General features: G+C 41.7%; 1 protein-coding gene and 1 long non-coding RNA gene across 2 annotated transcripts; both read right to left on the reverse strand.

Moving 5' to 3' along the window:
• Positions 1-2,064: 2,064 nt before the first annotated feature.
• LOC117843291 (F-box/LRR-repeat protein 13) lies at positions 2,065-6,538 on the reverse strand. Its single transcript, XM_034723857.2, has 5 exons — positions 6,397-6,538; positions 5,320-5,378; positions 3,435-4,346; positions 3,188-3,331; positions 2,065-2,670 (listed from the first exon to the last, which is right to left on the reverse strand). The coding sequence occupies exons 1-5, from the start codon at positions 6,443-6,445 to the stop codon at positions 2,353-2,355; spliced, it is 1,482 nt and encodes a 493-aa protein (XP_034579748.1). The 5' UTR covers positions 6,446-6,538; the 3' UTR covers positions 2,065-2,352.
• A 2,531-nt stretch (positions 6,539-9,069) lies between these two features.
• On the reverse strand, positions 9,070-10,272 carry LOC117845238 (uncharacterized). Its single transcript, XR_011897521.1, has 3 exons — positions 9,959-10,272; positions 9,709-9,855; positions 9,070-9,579 (listed from the first exon to the last, which is right to left on the reverse strand). It is a non-coding gene; the product is annotated as an uncharacterized lncRNA (long non-coding RNA).
• Between the last annotated feature and the right edge of the window lie 438 nt (positions 10,273-10,710).

Below are 10,710 nucleotides of genomic sequence, written 5' to 3' on the forward strand. Positions count from 1 at the left end.
ATTTTTTTTTGTTCGATGTTTTTCTGGGTACCTTCGGATTCAGATATTCAAGAAGCGCATGTTTTCAACATAAATGCTAGTACAAGCCCAACGCACACCCGACGGTAATTCTTTAAATTTCATATCATACTGATCTCGTAAAGAAGCGAAATTCCAGTGTCCTTTGAGATGCTATTTCATAGCATAAGTGATAATTTACTGATTACTAAAATAGCAACAACTCTCACGGTTAGTTTGGTACGTTCTTTAGAGGACAAACCTGTCAAAAAAAAAGAGGCAGAGTCATAGTTGATGCCACTTCACTGGATCATCCGAAAGCATCAGTGACAAACCATTCACATTTCTATAGAGTATACTCAGGAGTACTTTGTATAAGCAAGAGCATTTGGTACATAAGACTGATCCATTGGAAACAAAGCTGCATCCAGTACTCTAATTACCTCCTAGGAGGTAAGAGTTTAAAGAAATCATAGCCGTCAGCTTTTAGATTAAATGAAACATTAAATAGTAAAAAAATTAGGAAAAAAAACTCCAGAATATATCTGGCGTCCATCACCCAGAGCATCTCTTCTTCATTACCCACTTTGCATGAGGAATATCTTCTTCTTCTTTTTGTTCTTATTAACAGTAATTAACGAAATCTTTTATTTTCCGGCGGCACACAACAATGTGTTACATGCATGTGCACACATTGTTTGCATGATGTGGGTATGCAATTATGCACGGTGGTTCTATTCACGCCGTACATATTGCAGATACATGTGCTTTTTTAAGGTACCCGTATATCTATACGTACATATAGGCAAGCAGATATATACATGTAGGGATCTATCACCACTCACCAGGGACGGAGCCAAAGGGGGCTGGCAAAAAAAAAATGATTTTGTGTCAAGACTTGATTAGGGGTGCTATAGTTCGTATACAAGTAGTAATTAAGTTAGATAAGCTTTTAGCAATTAACTATTGAGATGAAGTAGTACTTAGTTTCAAAATAAAACTAGTTATTTGGACAAGTTATATAATAAGCTCTCAAGTGCATCCATGGATTGATTTAGTTTTATCCAATACTTCAAGCTAGTACTTGGACTACACAAATATTCAATATTTTATTCATTTTTTATATATATTTAGTGCTTGTTTAACAACTTTATTCTATGCATCTAGTTTTAAACTTTTAACATATCGTACGTCTTGGTGCACCTGCGTGAGCACAATCACTATGTGCTTACCTTGAGAGTGAGTTAGACACATTCGTAGTTTAATGCGCACATTTTCTTAGTAGCTCATCAAAAGTTCGAAAAAATTCCACTTATGTAATTAGTCATCCAAAATAACTCTTAAGAAAAATACACCACCAGAATGCTCATAGATCACGACTATATTGACCCCCTAATATTTCGTCCCTGTCTAGAAGTTAAAAAAAAACCGTTACACTCGTATCAATGGGACATTTATACGTTAGTAAAAATAGGAAAATGATTTATTAATATTTATAATTTACAGTACCAACTACGGGGTGGTGGCGCAGTTGGCTAGCGCGTAGGTCTCATAGCTAAGTTGAGTGATCCGTTTGTTTGAATATCTCGTGTTTTCACCAAATGCAGCCAAATGGTTGTTTCAAACGCACGGACCGAAGCAAATTTCCTTTCTTTTGGAAAAAAGAACATGACCGAATCAATTTTTTTAAACGGTAGCAAATGCTTTTATCCTTTACTTTTAGACCAAAACACACGATAAATCTCCCACCTGAAATTTCGCTCTTGATTCTTCAGTATTTTAGCTTCATGTTTTTGCAAAACATAAACGAGAAAGCTTCTTTGGAATCCTAGACCCTCGGTTGGAGGATAACAACGTCCCGTTATGAGGAACACGCTCAACACTACTACTAGATCACAGCTAGTTTGCTACCAAGATCCCAGTAACCTGTAGCCCCTTGTCTGCATAGCTGAAGCCACTGGGTTTCAGTGTCCTAAAATGGATATCTGATCAGCAACAACAAAAATACAGAAATATAATGGTTATGCTCACAAGCCTCCTCAGATATCCCTTCATTACAAATAGACGTTCGGAATGCATATTAGCTATTAATCAGTTATAGATAGCTAATGGAAACTGTTTTTCACATTAGTTTCACCATTTACAAATATTTGAGCAGCAAAGTCCACTCCAAATTAAACTATCACAAAAGAAAAGCAAACCACCGGCACAAGCACAACCTGCCACGGCATTCCAATTTACTGCTTTGCACTTGCACCTGCACCTGCATTGCTGCCCAGTACCCAAGTCATAGCAAAATATTTTCTGACCACAACTTGCCAGCGGCATTGGCATTCTTGTCTGTAATCGCGCAAGTCATCTAACTCTAAGTGTCACGGTAGATGGAATCTCAAGGGGCAAGTGTGTCAAAGCCACCCCTCTCGCATAATAGCACCTCGTGGCATCTTCAGACTTCTTCCTCTTCCATTTGTTGAAGCCACTGTACTTGTGTGGATGTGTGTCAATATCCAGTTTCTTCAGCCAAGGCGACCTCTTTAACAGAAAGGACAAGAGTCGCATCAATTCTGGTTCCCCGCTAAACCCTCTGATCCTAATAGCGTGGAGCCTTCCAAGTATACATTTCTTGGGCCATATAATTTTCAGCTTACTCTGCGGCTGCAGATTTCCATAAACCTGCAAATAAATAAACCAGCATAAGGTAGTAAAATGCTGACAGATAAATGACCACACATGTTGCTCGAAAAAGCATCAGTAACTATTATGTTTTGTTTAAAAGCTACTCCATCCGTCCTAAATTACTATTCGTTTTGATTTTTCTAGATACATAGTATCTAGACATAATATATATCTAGGTGCATAGTAAAAGCTATGTATCTAGAAAATCCAAAACAAATAGTAATTTGGGAGTATGAAATATCTGTCAGAAATTAGCAAATAGTAGGGAGTATGAAATATCTGTCAGAAATTAGCAGGATATAAACATCTGCAGGACCTGGCTCCATTCTTTCACCATACTCTAGAGAGAACCTAATTTTGTATGAAAGAAATGTTGTTTAAAGGCAGAATTTTTCCAAAAAAAAGAAAAAGAAATCAATAACCTCTAAGATATTAGAAACCGTTGTGGGACTCAGAAAAAATTCCAAATCTTGGCACTTTTAACCCAATGAACTAGCAAGCACAACTTACATACCTGAAGAACAAGTGTTTCAACTAGGGGAGCATCTTTAAGGAGGTAAGCCACCGAACGGATGCTTGTTTTCCAAGATGTCAAGAGACACAGCACGATGTTCTTCAAACCAGCAAATCTTTTACTGTGTTGCAGTACACGAGATACCTGAAGGTAGCACAACAAAAAAGGGAAAAGATAGAAAAAGACAAATTCAGCAACAATACAACTTCTAGAGATGTTACACACCCATGTGACAGTTCTTACATACCTGTAAACATGTGGGAAACTGCAAGGTCAGTGCTGTGAGATTAGGGAGATGACCCAAGAAGTATAAAGGACATTCATTATTCTTCACAAAGAAAGCACGAAGTTTGTGAAGAACTGGTGCGCATTCATACTCAATATCTACCTTATGACCCTTGTATGAGAAATACTTCAACTTTTCAGCATGAATGCTAATACTGATTAAGCCCTTACAACCAAGTACTACCAGATCCACCAATTTCGCATGAGCGAATCTCATATTAATCAACCGATGGCATCGTTGCAGGCCAAAGCGGCGGATAGCACAGCAGCTGGACATAATATTCAGAACAACTGAACCAACCACCGATACACGGTGAAGTGAAAGGGAATCCAGATAACAAAAGCCACTGAGTTTTGCAGACACTATTTCTAAACTGCACATGGATAGATGCAATTGGTGCAAACGGCAACCTCCCAAGTCAACAAAATGCTTCAAAGGGAAGCTGTATTTCTCTGCATGCCGTGTGGCCCCCATGCCATGATAGCCAGAAAGGATAAGGTTGAGTGTTTTTGAACCAGATGTCGCTGCAAATTCAACCCAGTGATCTAGGTCCGCGGAATGTGATGAGGATAATGGGAATTTGACTTCAATTTTTTTGATTCCGTTACCATTATGATGGTGCAAAACTTCATTTACTTTACTCACAAACTTTGTAGCTTCTTGATTCCATAAATCAGGATTTTCGTTATTATTTGAATTTTCTGGCACTTGCATCTTAAAAGTATGCTTGTCAAGGATGAGATGGTCGACGTTTCCCCAGAGGTGTCTCCATCTGGTGGACAGACAGGCAGTCACTGCAGCCTCCATTACTGTCATTAGCGAAAGAATTTTTATCAAAATGTCATCTGGTAGTGCGCTGATCCTGTTATTATTCTGCAGAAGAAACAGCATTATAAGAAGCAAGGCACTTCAACAACTACATATTTCATTAAAAAAAACAGGTGGCACTAGGCTCGAAAAAAAGTGGCACTTAACTTTCAACATAAGAATTGAGTACAATGCCTAGATGGATAACAAAAGAATATCTTCCTTGAACAAATACACATGGAGGATTGCTAAACTTTTCTTCTGTTTGCATAATACTTCCAGATTGATCTTACAACCAGTTCAGCAAGTGAAAGCATCATGTTTGAGGGGGAAAAAAGAGCAAAAGGTCAGGAAAAGTGTGGACCCAAACATCTTTTCATCTCCTACTACCATTTGATTTCTGTTATCTAGATCAGGCCTGATTGGTTCATGCCTCATTACAAAACTGGACACTGTATAACAAAATTTAGAATCTATGACCTTTGAATCAAACAACCCCTAATGCCATTGGAAACCTTTATACATTGAAATTACTATCACCTTTCTGGTACTATGCTTATATGCCCGTGAATCTGTTGAGATTAATACCAATGAACAGTTCTTATGAGAAGGAAAATGAACGTTGATGCTACATTCAAGTGTCATCAGATTTCCTTTGAAACAATTAAATTCATATCTATTGCAACAAAAATACATACATCCTTTAAAGAATCTAGTTAATTCAATGGCTGAACCTTCCAATCCTCTCCACATCTTATCAAGACCATTAACTTCTAGGATTATCTCTACATAAAGCCTGAGGTGAAACTGTATTGCTTACTTAGAAATATCCTGTCACACAGCATTACTCTCAAGCATAAAATGAGCACAATTGTTCTTTCTATGGAACAACAAGCAAAATAACTACAAAGGAATTTTTCTTATTGAGGTATGTAAAAATAAAATGCACTACAGGAAAAAGAAATGTGTTTTCATTACAGTGATAGAAATGCACTTGTTGAAGCTAGTATAGTAGTCAAACAGTAAAAGAAAGTTTTACCTGCGCAGGTTGCTGGACACTGCAACAAGTCTTCCTCTTCTTTGGCAGGATGCAGTCATCTAAACATAAGTTAAAAAAAAATTCTAAGCTGAACAGTTAGGTGAAACACTTGTATTCTAGCTGTTGATGTTCAGGTAAATGCAATTAAAGGGGAAATGTCAACTTTGAGGCATTAATCTATTATGCTCTTTCAAATGCTAAGGTTAGGAGCAATAAGCCTTTTGAGTTGTTTTCTCCCCTATACTTGCTACTAGCTCGCTTGCTCGCCACCATATTACGTTGAACAGGTGAGTGAGGTACTAGGAGCACATATTGCTGCTTTCAAAGCAAGAGTTGAAGTTGGGGAATCCTAACTTCAATAAATTTGGGGGTGGAATGTAAATAACCATTCACTGACTTTTTTTTGAACCACACAGACACAGACGCTCACATACACGCACGCATACTTGCCCCTACGAACACACACGCAACCCTACCCCTATGAGCACCTTCGAAAGAACTGAGCCGGCAAATCCTCAAGATTGATGAAGTTACCACTAGCATCTAGTTGTCGATGGGTACATCGCGTACCACTGAAAGAATAGTGCCTAGCATTCACTGACTTAATCCCCCATCCCCCAATTGTTAAATTGGTGGAATTTCGTTCATATATGTGTTTCACACCACCCAAACAACAGGATAATGTCGTCAATCCCCGCCAACTAATTTGAAACATAGTCCCATCCTCACATCAATAGTCCATGGTCAAGCAGAATTCGAAGCATGCAGATCCGAGATCTGATTTCTGGAAAAGAAACTCGATCTTGGCCTAGGATCGAAGAGTACTCGAGAAAATTAAGAAGCCTGTCTATCTATGTGTCTCTAATCTGTACTGAAAATCCCCAACAACGCTGCTTAGGCACAAGTGCAATATCCCCCTCCATCCGCTACCGAATCACACACGAATCACCAATCACACACACGGATGCTCATCAGCAAAAACCCTAAACCTCCCGTTCCATTTCGCAGAGCCAGCTAATGGCTACCTTTCTACTCCTAATGCTCATCGGCAACAGCGGAGAGGGTGGAGAAGATCACCTGCGGTTAGCGGCGCCCAACCCTGCGCCGGCGACGAAGTGGGCTCCATCGCGGCCGGTCAGTTCGCCGGTGCGGCCGGGGGCGAGCAGCGTGGCGCTTTGGTGTGGTAGCTTACACGAGAAGCCGCACCAATCCAGCGGTGGCCGCCGGCTGCTTTAATAATAGGGCCCGGGAGCTCAAAGGTCATTTCATAATTATTTTTTTTTCATTATTTTTTCCGAGGCACGCAGTGGCACACTAGCTTACTATTTACTCAAAGATAAATAAAAATAATTGAAAACAATCCTCACTCACCCAAAATTAAGGGAGTTAATTGGATCCATATATCATTATAATTTTCCAATTTTTGACCACGACACTACTATTTGCGTTACAGGGGTGATGCCATTACAATTCTTCGTATGTTTGAGATATGTCATTTTCTACGTTTTCCAGACCATTAGACCCATAAACAAGCCATTATATTTTCATATGATCTAGAGTGCCCTCCTGCAACTCTCCCTCTCCACTCACTGAATTGGATCGGCTTTGAATCAAACAATACGACAACGCACAATTGAATCGGTTGCACATCCAGTGAATTGGAAGAGAAAACAGAGAATTGAAGAATAGTGATGTGCCGTTGCCGTCTCCCGGAGGCGGCAGCGAGCTATCTGAACCCCTTCATGAGCGAGTACCTCCCTTACTTCAGAGCGACCATGTCCAGAGCGCTACCGCCCATGCGCACGGCCTCTGCCAACTCCACACTAGTGAGCGCCGCGAGTGGGGATTGGGAAGGAGGGCAGCGCGGGGGTGAGAAGGAGGGGAATGAAGGAGGGAGGAGGGGGATGACGAGTGGGACCCACACATCAGTGAGTGGAGAGGGAGAGCTGCAGGACATAATCATAGGGGTAATTCCGACCATAAGGTTATATGCGCGGTAACCTGCAGTTGGAACCGATATCATCCTAAGCGTGTATAATGGCACATCTCAAATAATATCAAAATTGTAATGGTCTCTATCATCCTATAACGCAAACAGTAGTGGTGTGGCTTAAAAATCGGAAAATTATAATGGCACGTATCCAATTAACCCAAATTAAGCTCCATTTGATCGAAGAGGAGAGGACCAAAACGGAACGAAAAATTTCCAGCTCCCCAGGAATATTCACCGTGCCTTTTTTTTCCTCGCATCCCACCTTTCCAGCAGAAATTTAGCAATCAATCAACCAGCCAATCAGGGCACCGATATGGCCCTTCCGTTCATAGGTCAACGGGTCAATTTTCCTTCTCTAATTAAACTTAGGCATGCATGGAAAGTATAGTACTTCTTTCCTTTCTTGAGCAACTCCAAGAGTATGCTAAAAAATTCTCCCCCAAAACGAGGTATTGGGGGCTATGCTAAAAAAAAATTCCCCTACAAATGTATCAGCCCACAGCAGATCGCTAAAAATTACCCCCAATAATTCAAAACAGGCCACGTCATCGTATTGGACTCATTAGGATCCGTGCTTTTTTTTCCCACCACCGTGACCAGAAGACCCTCGCCGGTGTCGAGTTCCAGATCTGCCTTGTGTTCTTGGACTCGATCGAGGACGAGTCCATCTATCTTCCCCTTTATCTTCCTCTACTTCTTGTCCACCGAAGCATCTCCATCGATGTGCACAGAAATTCCTCCACTGCGTATAGCAATTCCTCCGCTTCGAGCTCCAGGTCGACGCGAATCCTCTTCTTGCCTGCAAGCTCGCCGCCGCTACCTTGCCTGCAATTTTCCTTCCATCGCATGCAATGCAATGATTCCATTACGCATCCACGGCTCAATGGATCTGACCTTGAGGCGTCCAATTTATGCTCAGCTTGGTTCTCTGGGCAAAAAAGCATCAATTAATCTATCAGCTGCCAGCCTTTTGATGCACGGCCATGAGCATGGCATGTGGTGTGGCTCTGGTCGACAGCACCCAGGCGCACAGGCCGCCGACGCCATGCGTGCATGGAGTTGCTGTGCGTGCATACGTGGGAGACGGTGCCTCAGACCTGCTGCGGGACACCGGCCGGAGTCTCACACCTTATTTATTCATATACGCCGGGAGAGGAGGGCCGCCACCGGGACACCACCGGGAGAGGAGCGCCGCCTTTGGGAGAGGAGGGCGCCGCCGGGAGAGCAGCGCTGCCACCACTGGAACCAATACCGGGAGAGGAGCGTGCAAAGGGGGCGCGGGAATGGAGGTCGGGGGGATTGGGGGAAGGCCGCACGTCGCTAAAATATGCGGGGTGAAGGGATGTTTTTTAGCGTTGCTAAAAAATTGGGGAAGATTTGGGTGGACTGTTGGAGTTCGTTTTTTCTCTTTTTTCCCTAAAAAAAGTATTGGGGGTAAGATTAGCGGCCTCTTGGAGTTGCTCTTATACGACAATTAGCATTTCTTTCCTAATTTTAGTGCACGTAAATTTGTTTCTTAATTTCCATGCACATCAATTAGCGCTGGCCATGCATGGCAATTATCTAGTACGGCAGCCATGGTAGCATACTCATGCATGCTGTCATGCGTGTACATGCATTCGGATTGCCCAATTTCTCAACATCCTAAAGCTACATGCAAGCATGAAATCCTCCCTAAATTGAGGTTTTCGACCGCTATACCCGGAGATACGGCATCCCAGCTGTGACAAAAGGAAGATCAGAAAGAACACGCACACTACCATCAAGTTACCTTGGGCATTCTTGATCTGCAAATAGCTTTTGGAAACGATTTTCAAATTAGTACAGCAACCATGCATACAGCATTCCACCAACCTTCTTCACTACACTCAGTTGCCACCAGCTACCAAGTCATAACAAAATATTTTCTGACCATCACTTATGGCATTCTTAGTATCATGTAATAACTAGCTTAGTATCAACAAGTTACATGATACTAAGCTTCACGGTGGACGGAACATTAGGGGCCAGGTGTATCTGTGCCACCTCTCTTGCCTCACGGCATCTTCAGACCTCTTACTCCTGCTCCACAAGCCTCGGCACTTGGCTCGGCCACGACGGCCAGTGTCAATTAGCAGTGTCTTGAGCACAGAAAAAACAATAGTTGCAACAACGAACTCTGATTCCCCACTAAACCCTTCAATCCTAATAGTCCTGAGCCTTGTTTCCGCAAAATTCTTGGGCCATCTAACCTTAAGATCTTTCGGTGGTCGTAGGTTGCCACGAGCCTGCAAATAAATAAACCAACATGAGACAGTACAAGGCTAAAGTATAGCTGAACAGTGACCACTCAGTTAGTGGGACCGTGAGGGCCAGAAAAAATTCTGAAATCTGACTGTTAAAATTGTGTTACATACCTCAACCTTAAGTGTTTCAACTAAAGGGGCAACTTTAAGGACAAAAGCCACAAAACGAATGCTCTTTTTCCAAGATCTAAATAAGATACCCAAAGTAATATCCTTCAAACCGGCGAATTTTCCACTGTGCAGTAGTACACAAGATATCTGTAGATAGCCCAAAAAAGAAATAGAGGAAAAACAGAGACCTGTTTAGCAAGAACATAACTTCTATAGATGTTACACGAAAAATTGATGGTTTCTTGCATACCTGTAAACGTGATGGAAATTGCAATGTCAGCATTTTGAGCTCAGGAAATACACCTAAGCAGTTTAAAGGGGATTGGTAGCTAGTTTCCACATGAGATGCACTGAGCTCTCAAAGAACCGGTGCACACTCGTACACAGTATGTACCCTTGGATGACCCATGTATGAGAAACTCTTGATCTTTTCAGCATGAATACTGATACTTTTTATTCTACTGCAGCAATAAACTTCCATGGCCACCAATTGTGCAGATTTCTCAATTTATTGCAACGGCTCAGATTCAAGTAGCAGAGAGCCTGACAGCTGGACACGATACTCAGAACAACATCATCAACCACTTGCACATGGTGGAGTAACAGGTAATGTAGATTGGAAAATCCATTGAGGTTTGCAGGGCTGTTTCTAAAATGCACTTGTCTAGAGACAATGTATGCAATTGACAGCTTCTGACATCAGAAAAATGCTTCAAAGCGAAGACATATGGCTCTGTATGCTCTGTGGTCCCCCATGACATGCTTGTCACCAAGGAAAAGGACAAATGTTTCTACATGGGATGCAACTGCAAACGCAACCCAGCGATCTAGCTCAGAAGCATGGGCTGAGTTTAATGGGAAATGGACCTTGAACATCTTGATTTTATTGCCATTATGATGGCTCAAAAGTTCATTAACTTTATGCACAAACTTTGTAGCTTCTGGGTTATAGAAATTTGGATTTCCATGATTATTTGAATCTGCTTGTACTTGCATCCCAAG

The sequence above is a fragment of the Setaria viridis genome, chromosome 2, assembly GCF_005286985.2.
Source record: "Setaria viridis chromosome 2, Setaria_viridis_v4.0, whole genome shotgun sequence".
Lineage (NCBI taxonomy): Eukaryota > Viridiplantae > Streptophyta > Magnoliopsida > Poales > Poaceae > Setaria > Setaria viridis.

Bases quoted from the DNA above. Each gene is read 5' to 3' on its own strand.
- LOC117843291 (XM_034723857.2), bottom strand. From the start codon at position 6,445: ATGGAGCCCACTTCGTCGCCGGCGCAGGGTTGGGCGCCGCTAACCGCA. The intron at 5,379-6,396 runs GTGATCTTCTCC...ACTTATGTTTAG, and splicing joins TTGGGCGCCGCTAACCGCAG to ATGACTGCATCCTGCCAAAG. The intron at 3,332-3,434 runs GTATGTAAGAAC...TGCTACCTTCAG, and splicing joins AGTTTCCCACATGTTTACAG to GTATCTCGTGTACTGCAACA.